The sequence below is a fragment of the Stylophora pistillata genome, chromosome 11 (genome assembly GCF_964205215.1).
Source record: "Stylophora pistillata chromosome 11, jaStyPist1.2, whole genome shotgun sequence".
NCBI lineage: Eukaryota > Metazoa > Cnidaria > Anthozoa > Scleractinia > Pocilloporidae > Stylophora > Stylophora pistillata.
In genome coordinates, this window is record NC_142529.1 from 29,851,595 (window position 1) to 29,876,594 (window position 25,000).

The 25,000-nt window shown below is 38.0% G+C and overlaps 3 protein-coding genes, 1 long non-coding RNA gene and 1 pseudogene across 6 annotated transcripts; 2 read left to right on the forward strand and 3 right to left on the reverse strand.

The window, feature by feature from the left end:
- Positions 1-646: 646 nt before the first annotated feature.
- On the reverse strand, positions 647-6,180 carry LOC111321200 (uncharacterized). 2 transcript variants are annotated; one of them, XM_022924021.2, is made up of 3 exons: positions 4,813-6,180; positions 3,272-3,320; positions 647-2,123 (listed from the first exon to the last, which is right to left on the reverse strand). In XM_022924021.2, exons 1-3 carry the CDS (start codon positions 5,152-5,154, stop codon positions 1,822-1,824), a joined length of 693 nt encoding a protein of 230 aa, XP_022779756.1. In that variant the 5' UTR covers positions 5,155-6,180; the 3' UTR covers positions 647-1,821. The 2 variants fall into 2 exon arrangements, with proteins under 2 accessions (XP_022779756.1, XP_022779754.1); XM_022924019.2 differs by having other exon boundaries at positions 647-2,258.
- Positions 6,181-6,586: 406 nt separating this feature from the next.
- Positions 6,587-10,154, forward strand: LOC111319336 (uncharacterized). The gene is made up of 2 exons (XM_088738237.1): positions 6,587-7,147; positions 8,205-10,154. Exons 1-2 carry the CDS (start codon positions 6,937-6,939, stop codon positions 9,923-9,925), a joined length of 1,932 nt encoding a protein of 643 aa, XP_088594363.1. The 5' UTR covers positions 6,587-6,936; the 3' UTR covers positions 9,926-10,154.
- A 4,205-nt stretch (positions 10,155-14,359) lies between these two features.
- On the reverse strand, positions 14,360-17,273 carry LOC111321216 (uncharacterized). The gene is made up of 2 exons (XM_088738236.1): positions 16,875-17,273; positions 14,360-16,254 (listed from the first exon to the last, which is right to left on the reverse strand). The coding sequence occupies exons 1-2, from the start codon at positions 17,143-17,145 to the stop codon at positions 14,525-14,527; spliced, it is 2,001 nt and encodes a 666-aa protein (XP_088594362.1). The 5' UTR covers positions 17,146-17,273; the 3' UTR covers positions 14,360-14,524.
- A 2,179-nt stretch (positions 17,274-19,452) lies between these two features.
- LOC148721119 (uncharacterized) lies at positions 19,453-21,146 on the forward strand. The gene is made up of 2 exons (XR_015993103.1): positions 19,453-19,690; positions 19,957-21,146. It is a non-coding gene; the product is annotated as an uncharacterized LOC148721119 (long non-coding RNA).
- LOC148721120 (uncharacterized) lies at positions 20,725-24,786 on the reverse strand (annotated as a pseudogene). The gene is made up of 3 exons (XR_015993102.1): positions 24,317-24,786; positions 22,418-24,056; positions 20,725-21,971 (listed from the first exon to the last, which is right to left on the reverse strand). The product of XR_015993102.1 is annotated as an uncharacterized LOC148721120 (transcript).
- Positions 24,787-25,000: the final 214 nt, after the last annotated feature.

A 25,000-nucleotide genomic window follows, 5' to 3' on the forward strand; every position in this document is an offset into this window, starting at 1 on the left:
GTGAAACTACTGAATAAACAAACTGAAGAAAAGTTGAACTCATAACAGTTACATTCCCCAAATGATCACTAAGACATTTTAACCCAGCGCAGGTACCTACCAAAATACCAAAACGGCCACTAATGGCCAAAATGCCTAAACTGTCACTAGTGTTCAAAATGCCTAAACGGCCACTAGAAAAGTGGCCAAAATGCCAAAACGGCCACTAGTGGAAGAAATGGCAAAACGGCCACTAGTGGGCAAAATGCTTAGACGCCCACTAGTGGGAAAAATGCCGAAACAACCACTTGTGACCGAAATGCCTAAACAGCCAAAATGCCAAAACGGCCACTAGTGGAAGAAAGGGCAGAACGGCCACCAGTGGGCAAAATGCCGAAACAGCCACTTGTGACCGAAATGCCTAAACAGCTACTTGTGGCCAAAATGCCAAATTGGCCATCGATTGCCAAAATAACAAAATGGCCACTGGTGGCGACAATGCCAAAACGGCCTGCAGTGGCCAAATTTGCACTGTTGGCCACTCATGGTTGAAAACCTAAACGGTTACTTTTGGCCAAAATGCCTAAACGGACGTAACTCTGGTTTGAAATCAAATAATAATTGGGTAAATATAGAGGGTTTTGATCACGCTATTTTATAATCTACGTCAGCGCTTATATGCTTTATTCTCCTTAAAATAGAACTCCACTTAATTACGAACTAGAATATAACATACATTGGATGAAATTTTGCTATCTACAGTTCATGCTAAAATAACTTACTCTCCGTTAAGGAGGCAGTCATTTCAAGATTTTATCCCTCTATTAACGCATTTCGCCCTAACATTAATATGATAGTTCTCCAGCGCCCAGTTGTTCAAAGGTCAATTAGTGATAACCCAGGGTTAAATTTCAATCCCGGTTTCTATATTTCTCTGTTCAAAAGCAGTTTTGGAATGATTTTCCCAATTCTTTTTAGAACAATCGATCATCAAATTTTAGACAAATGGAATTACACTGAATTTTCGTATGAAGCTTTCAGATCTAAAATCAAATTTCACACTAACCCTGGGTTATCTTAATCCATCTTTGAACAACCCAGCCCAGAATGTTATCTATATATTTCCTATGGTACTTGCAAATATAATGTGTCTAACTATTGCTATTACTGCTATTTTCATGATTGATGCTAGTTCTCCAAAATGTTACCTATATTTCCTATCGTACTTGCAAATATAATGTGTCTAACAATCAAGAGCTTCTCGGGTTTGCGATAATCTCCTGCTATTTTCATGATTGATGCTAGTTCTCCAAAATGTTACCTATATTTCCTATCGTACTTGCAAATATAATGTGTCTAACAATCAAGAGCTTCTCGGGTTTGCGATAATCTCCTGCTATTTTCATGATTGATGCTAGTTCTCCAAAATGTTACCTATATTTCCTATCGTACTTGCAAATATAATGTGTCTAACAATCAAGAGCTTCTCGGGTTTGCGATAATCTCCTGCTATTTTCATGATTGATGCTAGTTCTCCAAAATGTTACCTATATTTCCTATCGTACTTGCAAATATAATGTGTCTAACAATCAAGAGCTTCTTGGGTTTGCGATAATCTCCCGCTATTTTCATGATCTTAATGTTTGATTTAGGGGTGATACTCTTTGAATAAATTATGGATCAGATGCTTGTCACTCTAAGAGGTAAAAAGACAGAAGAAAATGTTTCAGTTTCTAAACAGAGGAGCGCTACCAACCAAATAAGGCAACTCTTGGTTCAAATCGAAATTTGACTCAGAAAAAAATATGTATTACCCACAATACTATTAACCGTTACGATAGTTTATGGCATTTTCAGTCTGCAGTAGACGGTAACATGCCGTGGTGGGTGCGCTTGAACAGGTCCGGGTCCTTTTGCTATCCATATCCACTTGGCACCCTGGGCTATACCAGGAACTTTAGTAGGACGTGGCCGATGAAATACTATCTCCTTGGCTGCTGGCCACATTCGGTCGTCAAAATCCGGTGTCATCCATTTGCATCCCGGATACGGATCGTCCATGCATTTCCAGCTTGAATTTGTTATCAGTCCGTTGCTAAGAGAGCCGAGAATCCCGCCACGTCTTATTTGTGACCTAGAAATCACTGAAAGAACACGTGTATTTCCTGAAATGACAAATTTTGTGGGGCTTCTTGGATCAGCATTGTTGTGCCTGCCAATGGGTAAGCCATCAGCAAACAAATCCATGAGACCTTCGCATTGGAAACGAAGAGTAATATCTGCGACAAGTGACAAACAAAAGGAAAATAAACGGCCAAAGTCTACATCATTTGAAAGCTGACATGTTGGATTTGGCTGAAATAGCGAGGACGATGATGTGGTGAGTGGTAGAGCAAAGCCATGAAAATTAACACAGTGGCAAAAATAATGGTAGCATTCATTGTATCATTACGATCATTCGAAATGCCTGATAAAACTGCACAACTGGACAGTTTTAATGCCCACAAATTCATTTCAAGCGGTCTGGAAATCTGTACAAACTTGAAGTAACGGAAGACTGACTATGTTCCTTCAGGTAAATAAGCAACAATTTATGAGATAAGTGAAGTTAATCGGTTTATTGCAAGTTCGGAAGTGATACAAAGAAAGATGTTATCCGTCTCGAGCGTGAAACAAAGAAAAAAATCTGAACTCTTGTAGACTACTGTAGGAATGCTCTGACAGCTGCAGAGAAGTCTAAAGAGAGTTAGGCTATTGCCAGAGTCCAACGTTGCACATGTTGCAAACTGTTTGGATCAGCAAAGCAGTCTTAAAAAAGTAGCATAGTTGAGGAATTTCCTCTAACTCGGGGGGGATGATTTGAAGCCTTCTGTGGCACAATCCATCGAAGATACAACAACTCGAAGATACTAGCCTATCTTTTGCTACTCTAAACTCGAGGTTAAATGAAGTATATGTTTGTATATATGTATGTAACCCCCAATACCTCTTCTGATAGTTCCCCTATCCCCACATATACGCCTACTACGAACATGAAAATTGCATTGCCCTGATCTTCAACAGATATTCACCACCGTCCGTGCAAAATTGCCGTGCGAGAATACCAGTATGTATAATTTATGATTTATGTTCACAATAAGGCCTATAAGGATAAAATAGGATTTCTACCTCGCCAAATTGTTTTTGAAAGGTGCAGTTATGAAGGCAAACACCCCTGATGTAAATTGAATTCTATCTTTGCACAGAGTACGAGAGAACCCTGTCACATAAGAGATAGTGACCAATCACTTACTTTCTTTCGGTCTCGTTGGTTTACCAGTAGCTCCTTTGTCAGCCGAGTCCTGCAAGCGAGTCATTTGATAGCCATCAATACATGGTGGAGTGACCAATATTTGTAACAATTTTAGTCCCTAGTTTAAGGTTTATGTTCCAAGAAGCATTAAAATTTGATGTATACAGAAGAGTTTGAAATTCAGCTTTAAATTAAGAAAGATGTACGGGGCAAGGGGTGATGACAAATTACATCTCGATTTTTCTCTTTTTTTATTGGTTTGTCTTCTTTTATAAGGATTATTAACCGGTATCCTATAGTTAAATAAAGTAAAGCAGGCAATGAAAAAAAAAAGATAAAAAAAACTAATTGATGTTGAAAAAACCCACCAAAAATAAAAACAAAAACGGATCTTTGAATGGATAGTTTAGGAAAAGTGACAAACTAAGGAATTATAAAAACTGATGTATTTGAATATTCGAGGAAACGTTGAAGATTTCTTTCGTGTCGCAACCAAATGAAAGCTGTTTAATCAACTTGCATAAATCAGTCACATTTGCAAGATCTAGTGAAAGAACTTTGATGTGTGAGATTCTATTACAAATGTGTTTCATTTTTGTCTTTTTCGATACCTACGAGAAAATTCTTTAAAATTGTAATTGGTACGGGAAGCACAAAAGGTAATCACAGTCATGAAACTATTACATGCACAAACTAATGAATGGGATAAGTTTCTAAGGAAACTGCGGTACTGTGCCGTGGGGGCTATTACAAGAAAATTTGAATTTCTCACCTGAATGGGTAATTTAAATTGGCCAGTGCAGAGAGACTCTAAAGCTACCGTCATCTTCTTGCACTTTTTACAATGGCCAACTCACATTATCGACTCAGTTGGTAAAACCAAATTAACATGTACAAATTAGGGTGATTTCTGTAGCATACTTATAAAATTGATTAAGTTCATGTAAGGTAAGCACTTTTTTGATTGCTCATGTAGGAATAGTGGAAACTATTTCAGTGCACACAGATTGATTCCGAATATGCCGGATTTCTGTATGAGCTTTACTGTCCTGTATTTTAGCTGATTTACGAAAATAAGATTAAAAAATACCCTTGAAGTGTAAGCTTATACCCCCGTTGCGAAGCAAGTGTTGATGTATTCGAGAATTAGTTATTGAGGACAGATTTTCTGACAGAACAAAGCTAACAGATAGCTAATTTGTTGTTTTTTACACAAGACTTTTTGAGCATAGTTCTTATTTGTTAGGCTTTGTAAACTCAGCAAAGCTGCAAAAGCAATGGTTAACCATGAAATATTTAAACAGCTTTTCTTCTTTCCAAACATTCCCTGATGTTTTTGTGAGGCTGTGGCTAAAACATGCGCCTCGCAATTTGATGAAAAGAGCTGTTGAACATATTTTGTAAGCATGAAAAACACAAAAAATGTAAGTTCAGTCGAGGATCCGAAACCAATTGGGCATTTCTGGTTTCGGTTTTCGGTTTATTTAGAAACTTACCCCTTCATTAATGAATTGTTATCCTTTCATACATTTTTAGATTACCTTTAAGAGCTTTGAGAAAGTGATTCCTGGCACAGCATAAAGTTTGCTCCCTGTGTCACTATCAAAATCCGATTTATTCAACTCACAGATCCCCTTGCCATCCAATGAAATCAACTTGAAGTTTATAGAGGTACACCATGATTGCTGCAAGCATGACAAACTGCATGATAACAAACTTTGAGACTCAAAACGTTGCATTACAAATCCCATAAGTCTCCTATTCTCTTGGGTCAAAAAGTACTCTGAACAATTAGTGCTACATCCTCCATCGGCCAAAGCCAAAGCGCTGAGATGGATGACAAACTGAAAAAACACAAGTATGATGATTCTTTTGAACCCCATTAGAAACAGAAACTGCCGCGAACTGAGAAGTTTAATAACTTCCTATATGTAGATCTTCAGCGATTTATAATCATTTAACTCAGGTACGAGGGGAAGTCCTTTCTGTATGTTTACCTAAATCTGATTGGTTCTTTGGTTCTGAATGATACTCTCTCGTTTGCAAGTCTAAAGCCCTCATCAAAATTTAATCAACAAGGTTTTTAAGTCTTGCTGAAGATTTCATCACAGGTCATCAAGGTACAGTAAAAACTGCTTGTTTTCCATAATGTGTTTGCATGAGGATTTTCCTGCTTGCAAATCAATTTTCAAAGATAAGAATACAATTAATAAATAAAGTAGCTTCATCTACCCAGACTATATCATAGTTTATATCCTATAATTCTGTCCGCTCTCAAAACCAATCAGATCTTGTCATTCGCTCCGACAAAGGGCTAACGCTCGAAACGTCAGCTTTTGTAATGGTTACCGTGGCCAATTTACCATTTCAACTTTGTTGATATATCCACATTAGATCTTGTCATGGGCCGAAAACCGCGTATCTCGGCCTGCATTGACACATGATAATTATGTGACAAAACTTGATGAACCTTCGTTATTTTTATCAGTTTTAAACAGATGAAGGAAAAAACGGATTATCCTCGTTTTGACATCCACATCACCGTCTTTGCATCTGAAAGAAAGCAGGTCATCCCGTTGAGGGCATTTTTGATAAACCAATCTCTGTCCTGCACAAGGCTATCTAGGTAACAAGCAGTATAGTTTACAAGAAATGGGAAAAAACCTGCTTAATTCTCGATTTCAATTTCCCCTAGGCGCTCCTGCGTATAAGTGCTGTTATTGATATCAAACAAAAACTCTCCTGCCACCTGGTTTCCCAGGTTGCAATTGGGGGATGAAAGTATGGAAGCATTGTCTGTCGACTTAATGAGCCTTATCAAAATTGATTCTATGAAACTGTTCTCTCGTTGTGACGATTGTATTCCACGGTATCCATTCAGAATTAACGAAGATCCATTGAATTGTCTATATCTCTTATAGGAATGAATTGGCGGAGTCAAAAGTCAATAATTGCAATCAACTAAAACCTGGGAACACTATACGATCGAGTGTCGTAAAACAATAGACACAAGAGTCTTGACAGCCAACAAGAAGAAAGGAAAATATCACATAAAGCATTGAAATAGAAATAAGCGCTTTTAAAGAAATTCTGCAAGATAAAATTTTTAGTTCCGAGGTTGGTTTAGAACCTGATTGATACTGTAATTTACGTAGAACAATTATAAAGGGCAAAGGAAAGCGAACGCTTCCTTTATTTGCAAAGGGGCAACTGTTATGAATCCCCTGTTACAAATGGTATGAAATATGAAACCTTTAGTAAATAGAGAAATGCTTTAATTCATTTGAAAGACAATGGTTGGTAAACATTTTCTTGGATCCTACACTGAACTGTCTCCGTGCCATTAAATTGCGGTAAAGTTAAGAGACGAAATGTCGTCTCGCTAATGAAAATTTTCTATATTAAAGCAAAGCTGAGTATAGCTGTTCTGCAGTTAAGTTATCACAAAGGCAATGAGCTGCGTCATTTAATTTCGCCTCTGGTGCTAAAAGGAGAACGCCTGCTTTCAGCTTGGATCAATCTTCAGTGCTATTGGTGTAGTTTCCACAGTTATTGGTCATACTAACCCATCTTTTGTCGCAAGTATCACTTGAAGCGATAACACATCACGTATTTTTGGCAAGAACAGAAAAGAAATTCCTCAGAAACCTCTAAAAACTCTAACGATGAAGAGACATACGATCAATTCCTGTTCTGTTATTTATTGCGTGATTCTAGTGTGCTGGTTGTGGAATTGTAGTGGAAAGCCCGCAAATTTTCCGATTACCAGACAAGTTAGCAATATTTCCAGAGAAGTTTCAAAATGTAACTGCCTCATGCGAATAAGGAACACAACCCTTTTGCCCTGGTCAATCGAAGGAGGAAGCAATTTATTCGGTGAGTGTTCGGTATTAAATAATTCTTCCATTATCACAAAACCTCGATAAAAGATTAAGCAGAGCGAAATTTATTTCAGAGCCTTTATATTTGAAGTTTATTTGATGAGGCTCCTAGATAAGGTTTTACAGTTGAAACTTCTAGATTAATTCTGATCGTCTAACCGCCTCCTGGTTGGCTCAATTGGTGGAGCGCCGGACTGTTGTGTGGGAGGTCGAGGGTTCCAGCCCGAGGCGGACCAAAACTCAGGGTCTTAAAATGACTGAGGAGAATTTGCTACCTTTCTATAATATCAAGAAATGGATAGATATTCTAGTCTTCTCGGATAAGGAAGAATAAACCGTAGGCCACGTCTCCTGCAGGGTTAGGGGTAGGAGACGTTAATTTCCCACGCACGAGGTTACTGTGTGGTAGATGTCCTTCCCCTGGGGTGGGATGTGTGGGTTTACTGGGCCCGCAGTAATTGGCGCAAGCTGTTGCGGTGTCCCTGCCTGTCGGCGAATCTAATAAATTAAAAATTAAAAAAAGTCATTCGTCAGTCTGTTTTAGATGTTATAAGACTACGAAAAACTCTCTTCTATCATTAACAACGGAAATCTAAAATCTACCGAGGAGTCTTCTCGTTTGACTCGATTGTCCGATGAAAATTAGAAAAACCTTTCTTGAGAAAACTCTTAAGGTTGCAGATAAACGATTCTGCCACCGATAATTTCTACGTTTTCTAATGCATCTGAAAAAAATTTGGTGTGATATTTAGTGGGAAAATGCCTAATTGTAGTTATTCATCGAAGTAAAGACAAGCCTCAGAAACATTTACATTTGATTATGATAGCATGATGACATCATGACATCATGCTCAATTGTTAATTCTTTTTTTAATATCAAGCTTTAACATGATTATTTGTGTTTTGCGCCTTGAATTTTAACCAACAAGCGTCGAAAAACATCGCTAACATCGTAGATATTTCCATTGGCATGCATAATATAAGATATTTTATCACTACACTTAAGTCCCTTGACTCTCTGTATTACAGACAAAGTCTTCGTTCTATTGCAGGAGACGAAAGAGATTGCTTAAACATCAGTCTTTCACCAGCAAATAAAAGCATATTCAATATCTCTAGAAGGAAATGGAGGATACATGTGATGCCTACTATCTTCGACAATTCTAAATGGTACTTTTGCCCGCATGTTCACGTGTACGACATTTGTAATCAATGCTATCGCCTTGGTATACATGCGTCTGACTTTGGTAAAAGAATCCTTCGTGTTAAAGTTTATATCAAAATTTTGCTTTCATCGAATATAACTGAGGACCTCATAAAACAAACAATTACCAACCAGATGGGCATCAATAACACATTCCTTTCTGACATCAGGATTGGAAATATTTTTTGTGAGTCCCTATATGTTTCAGCAGTTTTTAACCTCGATTTAAGGCGCTTTTCTTTTCAAAGCCTCAAGACTGCAATCCGCTCTCTTCCTACTTCATGTAATGTTACAACTTTCGCTATTCATGAAGCAATCATCACGGACTTTTATTGTCCTCTTAGAAAGATTTTCCAACCCGCTGAATATAAAGTTAATGGAGATGTGGTAACCATCACAGCTACCGGAGAGACGTATAGAGAAATTGACTTTTACTCCTACAAAACCAAATTAACGAATGGGTCTTACATTCCCACAGGAGTCCTTACAGTCTGCAAACAACCCACAATAAACTGTTCTGGGATCTTCATTGGATTAATTACAGGGGAATATATTGTCTCATCAAAAGGTTCTTTATCTAGAATCGCATCGGAAGAGGTCATAGCTCCTGAACGATTTCAGTTAATAGGCGAAACGGCTTGTGTCTGCGTGAATTATTCTTCAAGTGTACTAAAGCACCCAACTGTCTTCACAAAAAAAATGGCTTTACAGATACTAACGTACGTTGGTCTTTCCGTCTCGAGTTTCAGTTTTCTGTTAGTCTTGGTGACTTATTCACTTTTTAGACAGCTTCGAACTTTACCCGGAGTCAATTTGATGAATTTCTCACTGGCGTATTTGTTTGCAGACTTATTGTACCTGTCAGCAGCTGCAGCAAGCGGTGCACCGAAGCTCATATGCGCAGTGATCGCTATGTTAATGCACTATTTCTTTCTGGTGTCCTTCACCTGGATGTCCATTATCGCGTTTGAAACGTGGAGGACTTTTTCCACAATTAGCATCCAGCGTAGAAATCTGACCAAGAGAGAGAAACGTCATTTTTTACTGCGAAGAATTGCCGTGGGATGGCTTCCCGCTGCGGTTTTCGTCGCAGTGTGTGCAGTATTTCACCAATCCCAGCCGCTAACTTTTCGTTACGGTGCTACTTCGACCAACTTCTGCTGGATAAACAAGCCAATTGCGATATTGTTCACGTTTGTTCTGCCAATAGCTTTCACCATATTGTTCAACATAGTATTCTTTGTCTTAACTGTGATAGCTATTTGGAAAACAAACCATCAAGTGAGAGAAGCAACATACCATGCAAAAAATCGCACAACAGCGGCAGTGTTCTTTAAAATATTAATTTTAATGGGCTTCACATGGATTTTTGGTATTTTGCAACCCATTCACAGCAGTTTTTCATACCCATTTGTAATGTTTACCGCTTTCACGGGACTGTATGTAGCGCTTGCGTTTTTGTTTACGCCAAGAATCAAGAGTTTATATCGCGACTTGTTGTGCACCTATAAAAGGGTGAGTCGTGTTACCCCAGTAGTAAATAACTGCGCACCTATACATAGAAGGTAAAAAGACTACAAACAGTCCGATATATTATCTTAATACGAAAACATAGTGAAGGCCCGGTAGAAATTAGAAATTCGCTGCCATAATTCATGCTGTCAGGCCTTCACAGATGGTAACATATGGTCGCCTTTTTTTCTTTTGAAATGAAATTGTTGTAGTTTGAAAATGCAAAAAGCTGTTCCTGAAGATGAATAAAGATGAAGATGAATAAAGATGAAGATGATAAAGTAAACTGACTTTATTTTCTCAGGCTCCTTTTCTTTTGTTTTCCAAATGTCTTTTTTAAATACTTTTTTTTTTGTATTTGACTGTTTAAGACAAGCGTATAGAAAAGGGAAGGTAAAAAAGAAACGAGTGAGAGGTAGCGTGATACTATGGTCCAACTCCAAGCAAGCGAAGTACATACTACGACAAAATTATCTGCTTGATTGAAAAGGGAAAAACGTGCGCGGCTGTTTAAAAGAAAACACTTCAAATTTCGCTTCTTGTGTGTCAGGTTTCAAGGAAATCTGGTGGTGTTTACGAACTGAATTAAAACATTCATTGGTCACGTTTATTTCATGAAGCAGGTCACGCTTCACGCTGGTTCACGATTCACGCTCACCAATCTGTAAGATTCACACGTCACGTATCACTTTTGGCCTTAATCAGGCGTCACACTTAAACCCTTTGCCAGCCTCTCCTCAATTAGTTTCAAAATTCGACTCTGTTCTCTCATGCAATCAATCTTTTATTTTCCCTCCCATGTGATGAATCTACTGCTAATGCGTCACTAAATATCCTCCAATTATTTCTGGGGAATATCGGGGGGATTTTCCAAGATTATAATCAATAAGAGTTTCCTTTTACAATTCAGATAGATAGATAGATAGTTCATTAATAACCGATTTGCAACCAAAAGTTGAATTAGACGATTATTTACAAGTTTCAAACATTGATAATTACGTTAAATAGACTAAATGTATTAAAACAGCAATAAGGACACTAAATATATGTTCTCAAAATAAAAAAAAAACGGTTGTATAAAACCGTTCAAGACTTAAGGGCATTGAAGGTAATAAAACTATTACGAAACCTGTTCGTCTTAAAAACTGGCTTAAACCTCCGCATATTTCTTAGGTAAAAGGTACATGTGTTGCGAGTAGGAAGAAGTTCATGGAGCTGTTCTGTTCATTCTGTAAAAAATTCTTAAATAGTTCATCAACTAGTTTCTGGCGGCGATCTGAAAGTTTAGTCAGGCCTGATTCAGCCAAGGCCTCATTATATGAGCAAAGAGGAAAAATAATGCGCGTAGCCCGCTTTTGTATTTCTTCTAGTTCGTTGGAGAGGTACACGGGGAAGCCGTCATGGAAGACAGGACATGCATACTCTGTAATCGGACGAATACAAGAGCAGAAAAACACGATTAACTCACGGGTACCAAAACCAGAGCGTTTAAGCTGAGATAAGCAATACAAGAGCTTTTTAGCTTTCTTAATAATGGAGTTAATGTGACAATTCCATTTCAAATCATTAGAGATGTCAAGGCCTAGTATTTTGGCACTAGTAGTTAAATCAATGGGCTTGCCATTAACAACAACTGGATCGAAAGAAGTAGGGTTGTTAGTGTTAAAGTTTATGAGCAGTTCTTTGCATTTCGTCTCGTTTAGTTGAAACTTATTCTCGGTCGTACGGCTTGCTAGGGTGTCAACAGCAGCTTGAATGTGACTGTCTTGGTTCTTGCTTATCGTCTCCGAAATAGTGGTATCGTCAACATACTCCCAGAGATCGATGCCAGGAACATCCAGCTCGTTGATCATGATGATAAACAGCCACGGCCCCAGTTTTGAACCCTGAGGAACCCCCGCTGGTACCGCGCCCCATTCTGAGAAGCAGTCGTGGCCGAGTTTAACACGCTGTTTGCGCGAGGTGAGAAAGTCGATAATCCATGAGATGACAGCATTGGGGATGTTATATGCACTCAGCTTCTTGTCCAAAATCTGGTGGTCGATTAGGTCAAAGGTTTTTTTAAAATCGAACAGAATCACCCTCACAGACGCCACGTTACCGTCAGTAGCACTGTACCAGGCATGCGTCATGCTAATTAGAGCTTCGGTGGTGCTTGAACCGGGAACAGTGCCAAATTGCCGAGGGTCAACCTTAGCGAGTACAGCTCGTTTAACATAACGATCAACCACAAAGTCCTCAGTCAACTTGGAAAGGACAGGTGTATGTGAAATTGGTCTCAAGTGTTTGTTAACGTCATAAACAGGGGTCCGCTTAGGAATAGGGGCGACGTTGGCGAGCTTCCAGGACTGGGGGAGACGAGCCTCCAAGTATGAGCTATTCAATATGTCACGCACCGATACTTTTAGCCCTGAGTTGTGTGTGAGTGTTTTTTTCCTTCCAGCGACTACATAATTTTCAAATATTAGAGTAAAACTCAATAACTACAACAGCCCTCATTTAGCCAGAAGATATGATCGTTTATGTGTGCATTTTTTCCTTTTCACTTCCTTGAAAAAACATTGTACTGCAGGGCAGTCTTAAAACAAATTTCCGACAGAAATTTAAAAATGTTCCATATTTTAATCAAAAATTGGAGGTAAGCATTAAATTTTAAAAAAAGGGAATAGGAAAAAAGAATTAAAATCTTGACTATTTTTGCTGCTTCCATGCTTTCATGTTATTGAGTCCCTCTCGCCAATGCAACTTGGAGACAGATGAGTTCTTGCTTGACAATATAAATAACGGCTTCAATAAGACGTAATAGTTCCTATAGTTAACAGGAATTGAAACAGCAGAATGCGTACTCATTGTTTACATATTTTATCTGCACCGCCGTAGTCTTGTAAATATTCCTTTAATATGATGTTTCTATTTATTTAATGGAAATTCGTTTTAGCTGTGGGACCGCGACAAATTTATCTTCAAAATGTTTGCAACAAGATTACCTGCTCTCCTTTAGATGCAAAGGCGATGAAATCGATGTGAGAAGATCTGCTGAGAGCAGACAGAAATTTCTATCCTGTTTATCAATCCGAAGTGCTCGATTTTATATAAACAGTGGCCTTATAAGGATGAATTTTTCGGATGGTGTGTACGTACTTGGAGTTAACAAAGTGTTGAGGGGTTTTACCACTCGCTTGGCAAATTAACAAGAGGTACTGAGACTCTGTAATTTTCTTCTTTATTCTCTCTCTTGTTCCACTGCTTATTTCTACTACTTTCAGCAAGGAGTGCTCCAGTATTAAATACAAAAATCACAGACATGTTTGGGTTAGCTAACCGTGGGAACTTCCAAAACAGGATGTTCAGTGTGGGTAAAACTCAAGGTCAGTTTTACCAACTCAAACATGACCACCTAGCAAACTAGTTATCTTCAACCATAACAAGGGATTAAAATGTCTAGCACGGTAAGTGCTGAGCCAAGTTCAAGCACACACTAAAAATAAATGATCAAAACTATAGATTCATCAAAATAGCACGTAGGGGCGAAAAGGCGAGACTTAATAAAACAAAAGGCAAACCTAAAAATACTTGAAATATCGAGCCTTGAAAACGCTCTACAACAAAAGATTCGCGGAATAGCATTATGTACTTCTAGACCTTGTACGAATATATTGGCAGGGTAAAAGTCAACAATTGCTAAAAACAAATAAAACTTATAGCACTATTTAATCGAGCGTCGTAAAACAATAAACATCGCAGTCTTGACAGCCAACAAGAACAAAGGGAATATTTCATGAGACTTCTAATTAGATCTGCAAAAACTTGAAGAAATCGTATAAGTATTCCGTTTTAACATGCAATATGATCTTTCTTAACCGCAAATTTGCTCTAGGGTGACATTGCAGGTTTAAATGAGCAAGTATTATAAAAAAAACACAGGGTCATCCCAGCCAAACGAAGGCTACTTTGTTCATCGATTTATTCATATATTTGAATATCAATTTTCAGCGCGCTGAAAAAATATCAGCGAACAATTAGAAAGCCATAAGGATCAGATCACGTTGTGTTGAAATTTTAATGTCGCTTCATATGGAAGAGAAGAGTAAACGAAAACTACCATCGTATATCTTCGAAAAGTCCTCCGATATTCCCTAGAATAATTGGGGTGACGCATCTAGACTAATGGCGTGGGAGGGTCATTACTTAGTAGGTTTTACCAGAGTTGAAAATCAGCTTTTGGAACCAACCAGTGTCTTGAAAATTATAATTTTAAAGTCGTTGTTGAGCTTGTCTGATCGTTAGATTTTAATTTTCGTCTTTTCTTGAACGAAGCAGATCATTTTGTCATTTTTTCCTATGAGTTCCGCCTAGAGTTAGACACAGGGACCGTACTACCTATTACCCGCCACTCTGTCCACTTATTGTTTACCTTTTCGTATCCTTAATTACTCGAGATAGAAGAAAATAGTTAAACAGAAATAACAAACTGACGAGAAAGAGCTCATGTTACATATAGTCAGTTTGCTTTATTTCATTAAAAGTAACAGTTTTTACATTTTTTAACTAGGAATTTTCTTTTCATTATATGATACTACAATATGTGAAGCACGGCAATAAATTAATAATTTCTACCATCTTTACAATGTTTTATAAGATCATAAATCTAAATTTTTATAACCTTTTAGACCTTACATTTTTCAGATTACCGTTATTTACATCTGGGGTAACAGAAGTCACTCTTTTTTTAGCCCGCAACATGGCGCAATACAAATTCTTCACTTTTGGCGTGAACACAAACGCTAGCGCTACATAAAGTCCCGTGAAGGAGGTCAGTGTAACAAATGGGTATGCAAAGCTTCTGTGAACCGATTGCAAAAAGCCAAAAATCCATGTGAAGCCCATTAAACTGAAAATCTTAACATACACTACCGCCGTTATGCGATTCTTTGCATAGTACGTTGCCTTTCTCACTTGATGGTTTGTTTTCCGTATAGCGTTCACGGTCAAGACAAAGAATACCGCGTTGAATGAAATGGCGATAGCTGTTGGCAGAACGAACCAAAACAAAATCGCAGTTGGGTTTTTAATCCAGCAGAGGTTGGTCGAAGTGGCACCGTAACGAAAAATGACCGCGTGGGACTGGTGAAGAGCTACACACACCGTTACGAAAACAAAAGCAGGAAACCATCCCATTGCAACTTTTCGTGAAAGATGCTGGCACCTTTCTCTCCTGGTCAGAGGACTAGGCTGGATTTCGATTGAGGAAAATGTCCTCCACGTTTCAAACGCGATGATAGACGTCCAGGTGAAGGACACTAAGAAGAAGTAATGCATTAAAATGGCGATTGTTGTACATGTGAGCTCCGGTGCACCGCTTGCTGCAGCTGATGACAGGTAAAGTAGGTTCGCAAACAAACACGCCAGAGAGAGATTCATCAAATTGATTCCGGGAAAAGTTCGAAGTTGTTTAAAAAGTGAGTACGTCACTAAGACTGTCAAAAAGCCGAAACTCGAGAGAGAGACACCAACATATGTAAGTATCTCTAAAACCACATTTTTTTTCGTTCCAGTAAGAAAATGTCTTGGTACACTTGAAGAATAGTTCACGCAAACCCAAGCCGTCCCATCGATTACCTGAAATATTCCGGGCTCGATGAAATCTTCGAATGTGTTTCGATAGAGAGAACCTTCTGACGAGAGAGAATAATCGTCTTTTGTCAATCCAATGAAGACCCCAGAACAGTTTATAGTGGGTTGTTTGCAGACTGTGAGGACGCCAACAGGAAGGTAAGTCCCATTAATCCATTCAGTTTGGGGCGAGTAAAAGTCAATTTCTTGATAGGTCTCTCCAGTGGCTGTGATGGTTACTTCATCTCCATCAACTGTATATTCATCAGGCCTGAATATCTTTTTTAGAGGACAATAGAAATCCCTGATGATTGCCACAGAAATAATGGAAAATAAATCAAGAGAGCCAATTGCAGTCTTAAGGCTTTGAAAAGAAAAATAGCTTAGATCGAGGTAAAAAGTTACTGGAACAAATGGGAAATCAGTGGTAAAATTTCCAATCCAGATGTCAATAATTGATGTGGCATTGATGCCCAACTGATCGGTAATAACTCGTTGTACGTTGACTTCATTTACAAATATGGGAGGTAGAAATATTTCGACTTCAACACTGAGGATTCTTTTACCAAAATCAGACACACTGATACCAAGGCGGCAGTCTTGAATGTAAATGTCGTACACTTGACCATGCAGGCAATGATACCAAGAAGACCTGACAGTTGGCTCATCGATAGGAAGAAACAAGTCCGAGAAAACGGCAACGACATCATCAGGGGCACTGTCATTTGCTGGCGAAGGACTGATGTGTCGGCGCACTCTTTTTGCTTTGTCTCCTGCAATGGATATACACCTTTTACTACAAAACATATTTTTCTAATACATACAAAGAAGGGAGTTAGTGAAATGTCCAACAATCATCTACCATCTTAACTACATTTCTGAACGCCTATTGGCGGCAATTTAAGGTCAAGAACACTAAGAGTACATATCATAATAAAGATTGACAAGAAATTTTAACGACAGAGCATAACATGATGACGTAAATACATTATCATATCGTCATAACCAAATGTCAGTAACTTTTCTGAGGCTTCGTCTAGTTACGACTAAAATATTATTCCGGGTAAATTGGAAAACTCAAAAATCACAAGCGACTTATCCTTCTATCGATTTAAGCGAGGGAACTCCTCTTAAAATGTCCGTGCCATTCCGTTGCTAAGAAAACTCGTCTCTATTTTCTTATATAAAAACCATATTTTTTCTTTTGTTTTGTAATAAAAAGAAAAATTAATCTGTGTCCGAATGTGCTATTCCACACAAAGAGATGAATGACTTAAACAGATATGATTATCACTTAGAAGTTTCGATTGTAAAAATGTTAAAATCCCTATCAAAAAGAAACGCTGCCAAAAGAAACTTCTGCCTTGCGTTATAGAGGAAGGAAGCTACTCACCGAATGAATTGCTTCTTTTTTTGTTTAACGAAGACGCTGATGTAATGTTCCTTGCTGCCGTGTGGTGAACCACATATTTTGGTGGAAAGTTTCCGGCATCTGGTGACTTTTCTCTGCCTTTAAAAAACACCGAACGGAGTTTTGTAAACGAGTTTTTTTTTTCTTCTCCAAACTGCTCAAACTTTGTTGCCTTTCCACTGAAATTCGATAGGTAGGACACTAGAATCAAACTGTAAATACCAAAAGAGGAAACAACTATATGTTTCCCCATTGTTAAAATGGCTGAGAAGATTCCTAGCAATCAACAATCGGTCCTTTCTTGAAAAGACGTTTTTGATGATTTCTTTTTGACGTTCCAGCTTTAAGTAAGCGATGTGTTACCGCAACAGGTGTTATTCGTTATGAGGGAGGAGCTGTCAAAAATGAAAAGAGCACCAAATGCAATCAAAACTGAAAACAGGCGCGCACATTTTAGCACTAAACGTCAAAGAGATGATTGGTTTAATGATGTGATAGTGGCCTGAGGGCGCTAATTATTACCAACAGAATAGCTTAACTGTAGAACAAGAGGACTCAGCTTTGCTTCCAAATATGACATTTACAGTAAATAGATATTTGAACTAACGAAAAGTCGCCAAAAACGAGACAGCACGTCGGCACTAAATTATTTTTTCAGCAATTTAACGACAAGGATGCATATCTGTGTGGGTTCTTAACGAATGGTTTTTCTGCGTTTTTTTTTTTTTTTTCAAATCGATTACAATCTTTCACATGAGATCTAACCCAAACTGCGGTTTTACGCAAGCAATATTCGTTACGTATTCTCTGTAACAGGTTTGTTTTTATTAAATAAATGTTCTTCCACTACTAGCTTTCGGCCCCCTTGACACTGTTCACAGAAATAAAATGTCCAGATAAAAGATTCAGCTACATTTAAGATAAATAGAATAAGAGAGATAAATAACCGACCCTAAGTATCCAGATGCGCTTTTGCATATCTATATATGCATATCATTTTCAAGTTAGAGTTCAGGAGTAAATTTCCGCATATATACGATTCCTGAAACAATGGAATGAAGGTAAAAACTATTGTTGATGTAGGTGTCGGCTTGTAAAGCCGACATAATCTGTATCGCACAGATCACACTTAAAGAGAAATATATGTATATATATGTAGGTGAAGTTTTTTCCATGGTTCGCTATCAATACGATAAATGGTATCATATGGCCAGTTAGAAGTTCGTGTTAATCACAATCTTTTTCATTATTACCCCAACAGAAAAGAAGGAAACTAATTAATGTGTCTCTAGAACAAATTACGAAGCGTTCAAGAAAAGACACGACTAATATCCCAAACACAGACAAATTAAGAGATGCGTCAACAGTAAGAGAATCATTAGCTTATTACAACACACACCACTGACATTAAATATCAGTAGATTCTACTTATTGTAACCCGCCAAAAAATTATCACTGGTGTTTCTTAGAAATATAACTGAGTTATCACAAACACTGTACATTGTCACAGTTTATTAAGATGACATTAACTAGAAGCCTGCTGATATATAACATAGACTCCGTAACAGAGTAAAAAGAACATGTTTCTTAACCATTCCTAAATTGAATTGTTATGAGTTACAGTTCTTATACGCCTTACTTTCATGTCTCCAATAATCTCCTTCAATTATAAAACAGAAATTAAGTACGTAAAACAAAATGACAATTTGTTATCAAAATTCCCACTCGCACGTCCACATTTGAAAATGATCGCCCACTTCCTCTGTTAGATACTGCCATCCTTTCCCACTATAAGTTTCTGGAATGTTCCTCCGATTAATTTATTTTATGTCTCCATAATCTTCTTCGATTACAAAACATACATTAATTACGTAAAATAAAATGACAATCAGTTGTTATCAATTATTTGTTTCTCAAATTCCCACTCGCACGTACGCACGTCAAATTGTGAAAATGATCGCCTACTTCCTCTGTTCGATGCTGCTCTCCTTTACCACTGTAAGTTTCCAGAATGTTCCTCCGATTATACTATTTAATTTTAAGTTTCCATAATCTCCTTCAATGATGAAACACAAATTAGGTACGTAAAACAAAATGACAATTACGTATATGTGCACGATCCTTCGCAGTAAAGCACTATTTAAGCAATAGTGAAAATCAGACCTGAAAAAAATTCAGGCCTGTACGGGATTCGAACCACTGACCTCTGCGATACTAGTGCAGCGCTCTACCAAGCCAACTGGGACCAGGCCATCAAATTAATTCGACATAAACCCGTAGATGATAAATCAAACAACAAACATATGAAATACATATATATATGAACTGCGGTTATGAAACGTATAAACGTTAGACGAATCATAACCGCAGTTCATATATATGTATTTCATATGTTTGTTGTTTGATTTATCATCTACGGGTTTATGTCGAATTAATTTGATGGCCTGGTCCCAGTTGGCTTGTTAGCTCAATTGGTAGAGCGCTGCACTAGTATCGCAGAGGTCAGTGGTTCGAATCCCGTACAGGCCTGAATTTTTTTCAGGTCTGATTTTCACTATTGCTTAAATCATAGTTAGTAGAGGGGACTGGTTTGGAAAGCCGGCTAACTTCAAAGGGCCGGCCTATTGTTTCGCTTTTGAGGTTGAACCGTACCATCACGTGACCAGTACCGTGCACACATCAAGATAAACATGGCTGACATGATCGATTTATTTTTGTTTGGAGACGATTTCGACGCTGTCTTAGAAATTTTAGATGAAGAGGAAATCGATTAACACTTTGAAGAAGCTGCCGATGAAGTAAGAGTTTAAATCTGCTCAAAATTAAATGTTTTAGCGTAAGCAAGGAAAAGATCACCCGTCACTCGATCAATTCTGATTTGTGCTCAAGCTTGAAACCGTCTTTTTATTGCGAACTAAGTGCGAAATACTTATCTTAATCAGCAATTTTATTATTATTGACCACTTTGTTGATTGTGTTTGGATTGTATCCTTATTTTTATAAATGAAAGCTAACTCTTAACTAAACGCTATCAACGCGAACTTTTTGTTTGCACCGATGACAGGTTCAACTCGAAAGCATTGTATGTCAACATTGCCACAAGAAATGCAAGAGCAAGAGTGGACTGAAACGCCACATAACTGTAAAGCACAAAGTTATCGAAAGGGAAGACCAAGGGAAACGACAGAGCTATTTAACAGTCGAAACTTATTCAAGGTTGTCGAGAAAGCCAAATTAAAATTGTGCGACTGCAAAATGTACCCACAGCTGAAAAAAGAATCAAGTCCTACAACTGCAACATAACATCAGAATTCTTTGAAATTCAGAACTTATATAACCGTTTAGTCAACTCTGGAAACGTTGAGAGATTTTATGCTGCTTTTTAATCAAATATTGCTTTGCATTCTGCGAAGCATTTTGAAGGATTATCAAGGAATGCTGCTACCCTACTTTCAACTAAGGTTGCTGACAGCATGCTTGCACATAGTGCTGAAGAGAAATTACTTGCAAGTCATACGTGTGTTTCATTGACTAAACTGTCCGATAAAGAAAAAGCTGGACTACAGTACATTGGAGGTTCTGTACTCCACAAGCTTTACAACAAGCATGCAATTGTAAAGAAATTATTAGAAACTGAGCAAGCATGTCTGTACTTAAGGCTGGGAAATTAGAAGACCCTTCTGCTATGAAACAGAAGTAAAAGTTTGCTCATTTTCTTTTGCAAAGGACATAATACAGAAACACAAGATAAAACTAAAACAGCTGAAATCAAAAGCACTTTGCAAAGACATCATTAGACCCTCCACAGGAACTAAGGCAAGATTAGACTGAATTGCTTTTAGTAATTATCATTTATTATTTAGGACAACTTCAACATACATACCATATTTCTCTGCCTATAAGCTCAGGGCTTATAAGCTCGGGGGGGGGGGGCCTTATACGTGGATCAAAAAAAATTTCAGTTAGAAACTATAAACTCTTTGGTGCAAAAATGCACGAAAAGAACATTAGAAACATGATAAGAAAGACAAAATCTTTATCTATTAAGTAAAGAACAGGTTCAGTACTACTTGTGTGTTTACTCTTTGTTTCGATCTGAGAAGTACTCCTGTAGCTGTGGCTTTAAATCAGAATCAATGCATTTAGACAGTGTGATTTCCATAATATTATAGGCATGAGAAAATAGACCAATCAGTTTGTAAAAGTTGAAATTCAAAGATAAAAGAAAAAAATGGGCTTATTTTTTCTACAGACTATCAATTAGTTTGCCTATTTTTTCACAGTCATATGACAATCACTCTCTAAAAATCTCACTGTTTTTTTCTTTTGGGAAGAGGGTCATCAGTCACATTGACCCATGCCTTGCTTTTGTCTTTCCTTCCCCTGGTATTGCCAGACTGGCATGATATAGATCGCTGTACTCGAATGTTGTTGTCATTGTACCCAAACATTCTGATGTCTGGATTGTCACATCTTCTTCCATGTTTTCTTTGACTGCAAAAATATTCTTCTATGGGATCTTGACAGAATCTTTCAGTTAAGACATATTCAACACCCTCATTAAGAAGAAACTTGGTTGCTTCCACAACTGAATAGGATGTAATCTGTAGACCCTCGTATGTCTGCCAAGATATAAACATTCTATTTCTGGCATTGGCTGTGAAATTCCCAGGTCGGTTGAGTGTGCATTCTTTCCACTGCTTAAGATATCCAAGGAACTCATCTTCAAGCCAAGGGAATCTTGGATCATCAGTGGATGTGTAAGGAGCAAGGAAAGGTTTTCTCTTCCTCTGATGTTCAATTTTACTGCGTACATTTAAGCAATCAAAGAAAGAGTCAAACATTTCACAAAGCTTCGCTGTACCTGCTGTACCAGGAGGGCCAAATGATCTTAAAACAGCTGCCATTGATGCACTTAGCACTTGAGCTGCCAGGCTGACACGCATGCTGGAGTACGAATTCAGCTTAACATGTTCATATGTAATTCTAGGAAGCAACTTCAAGCCATTCTCTGCATCTTGATAAAAGATTTGGGTGATGTGCTGCCATAATAAGTAGTGACCATCATTCCACATATACCTGGAAACAATAATCAGTCAACATTAATATGTATGCAGCAAATCATTGCCAACTTACAATATCATATAAGGAGTTATTAACAACAAAATGTAAAACATATATAAATGCAAGATAATAAGCAGATGGGATTTCTTGTGTGTAGATGGACAGCTGCTGTCCTTTGCTGTCCCAATGACAGTTACGGATATAAGATTGCCCATTTGGCAATTTAAATTATCCCAAAATGGCTTTTGATTAGAGAAATTTAGAAACCTGGATTAAAATTTAACCCTGGGTTAGAGCTAATCGGCCTTTGAACAACTGGGCCCTGATCATAACCATTCTATTGGCTGTTGGACGTAACTGCTGCCCCTATTGTTACTGGGACAGCAAAGGCCAACAGCTCTCCACCTGCACAGTAAAATTCCTTTTGCTTTTTATCTTGAAATTGTTTTGTAAACTCATACCTGGTACAAGTACCAGATCCAGAATGATACAGACAGTTTCTTGTGGTCTTTACAAGATGAGGGGCATCTGAGAAGAAGTATATAAACCTCTGTGGTGCAAACAAATTGATTGTGCGATAGCACACATCCTTGTCAGCATTTCCATCAAGACTCTTATGCATTCGGTAGAATCTTCTATTTGGTGTGGCTCCATCTGAAGTAGAAGCAATAACCCAGAGGTTACAGGTTAACTCCAAAATAGCAACAGCCTCCCAGAACAATGGCATTATCTGGGCAGAAGTAGCTCCATTGGTAGAAAAGTGGGCCAAGCAGAACTTCAACTCTGTACAAACACCTCTGATGAGGAAAGCAAGAGCATGAGTTGCAACCTCATCAAGTTTTTCCAGAGCTCCAAAGTTGACATCAGGGTCACCAAGATCCACATATCCAATCAATTCGCCTGTGACCTTATCAAAAACAAGATTTGACATGATTTTCATTTCGTCAAATAGCAAGACAACATATCGTTGCACATCAAAGTACTTGTCTGTTAATGCTTTCAGTTCTTCAATCACATTCTCATGAAAGCCCCTTTTGGGTCTAATAAAGTTTCTATAATCCCGCAGTGTTCTTTGGCTTGGCAGTACTAGTATCCCACTTTTTCTTATTTCCTCGTAGCAAGATGGTGATTTGGCTGCCAATGACAAACAATAACGAATTATCATTGGGTGATATCTTACACCATTTGATGTGCTGTTGTGGAGTTTCTTTTGTTGTTGCCAAAATAGGCTCATGAATGGTGTGATCTCTGCCTGACCAAGTATATCAGTCATGTCTTTACTGAGTTCATGATCAATCTCAACACTTGATTTCTCGATTTCAAGTTTCATTTCTTGAAGTTTCTTTTCAAGGGTTGCACATTTCAATCTTTGCATCTGCAAAGTCAGTTTTAATCGTTCTGGAGATGTCTTAGACACTGGGGTATTGAGATGCGCTGGCTTAGCTAGTTTGTTCTGCTTGGCCCTTTCTTTTAGCCGAGACTCATGTGAATATCCATAGCAACCAGCACACTGCTGGCCCTCATCCTCTGTTAAAATTTCACATCCTCTCATTCTCCAATACTACTGGTGTGGAAATGAACTATCGTCGAATAGTGGATCGACAGATTTCGGGATGATGTGGGGTATTACAGCATTGGATAGTTCATGTGGAATTACTCCAGGACATATGGAGTGGCTTTCAACATCTTTCACAAGGTCAGAAACTGTGATATTACTGACTGATCTTAAATATCTAGAATACAGTTCATGGTCTTCAGGTATGAGCCATCCAAAAATTGAAATTGTGTATCCCAAACTGTCATCTATCATGATTTCAACTTCTGGCAACAAAAAGGTGTTTTTTATCTTTCTCAGCAATATTCTGTCATTTAACTCTTGAACTGACCAGTCACTGAGGGTTTTCAAAGGATGAACTCGTTTGCAAAGTTCTACAAAGTTACTATAACAAGCATTCTTTCTTTTGGTTTCAGGCAAGTCCTTCACGATCGATAGCAGTCTTCGTGGCGCTAGCTTTTCCTTTTGGTGGCTTTTTTGGGGCATATTTAGAGTCGGTAGAGAACCAAACTTCGGTCTTTTCTTGGTCATCTTTGAAGACACGACTAAAAGCAAAGTTAAATAATTTATCTATCAGTAAGAAAGGCGGAAGAGCTTTGGTTAGTACAAGACATGTGTTGCCATCACGGAACACAAAAGTAAACATCGTCAGTTCCAAGTTATAAACACACATCTGATGTTTATAATCCCCTCTACTAACTACTAACTACACATACACCTTCGGTTGTGCTGTGCCGCGCACAAAAATCCTACATTCCATACTGGTAAGCACCATACACACACAAGCTTTAGTCTGAATACTTACCAATTTCTATATCATCAAGAGCGAAATGCTTCTCGCATGTAAAGACTCTATCGCTGTCAATTTGTTTCTGGAAATCTTTGTCTACTTCTCTTGATTTTGTGAGTTCATTCAGCCAGTCTGCTCTCCACTTTTTGTATACTTCGTTCCTCGGAGCGGGAAGTTTCCAAATGCCTATACCTTTTGATCGCCTGCACGATCCACAGCCAACCACGGAACAATTATCGCCAGGCATTTTAAACTTAATCTAGAGTAGCTTTATTACGATTTACAACTGTTTTTTTTTTTTTATCATAATAACACCGAAAAGAACACAAGACAGCGTACCGTACTCAAGTGACAACCGGCGCCACATCTCAGTTGAATCCTGTGCTGTGCACGGTATTGGTCACGTGATTTCTAAAAAATCGAACAATAACCTCCTCTTTTGAAGTTCACCGACCTTCCTAACCAGTCCCCTCTACTAACTATGCTTAAATAGTGCTTTACTGCGAAGGATCGTGCACATATACGTTTCATAACCGCAGTTCATATATATGTATTTCATCTGTTTGTTGTTTGATTTATCAAAATGACAATTAGTTATCATTAATTTATTTCCCAAATTCTGACGCCTACTTTTGAAAATGATCGCCTGCCTCCTTTGTTCAACACTGCTATATTTTACCACTGTAAGTTTCCATAAAA

Excerpts from the sequence above, each read along its gene's own strand:
- LOC111321200 (XM_022924019.2), bottom strand. The coding sequence starts at position 5,154 with ATGGGGTTCAAAAGAATCATCATACTTGTGTTTTTTCAGTTTGTCATC. Across the intron at positions 3,321-4,812 it reads CTTTCTCAAAGCTCTTAAAG|GACTCGGCTGACAAAGGAGC; the intron begins GTAATCTAAAAA and ends ACTCGCTTGCAG. Across the intron at positions 2,259-3,271 it reads ACCAACGAGACCGAAAGAAA|ATATTACTCTTCGTTTCCAA; the intron begins GTAAGTGATTGG and ends CACTTGTCGCAG.
- LOC111319336 (XM_088738237.1), top strand. The coding sequence starts at position 6,937 with ATGAAGAGACATACGATCAATTCCTGTTCTGTTATTTATTGCGTGATT. Across the intron at positions 7,148-8,204 it reads AGGAGGAAGCAATTTATTCG|GAGACGAAAGAGATTGCTTA; the intron begins GTGAGTGTTCGG and ends GTTCTATTGCAG.
- LOC111321216 (XM_088738236.1), bottom strand. The coding sequence starts at position 17,145 with ATGGGGAAACATATAGTTGTTTCCTCTTTTGGTATTTACAGTTTGATT. Across the intron at positions 16,255-16,874 it reads AAAAAGAAGCAATTCATTCG|GAGACAAAGCAAAAAGAGTG; the intron begins GTGAGTAGCTTC and ends TATCCATTGCAG.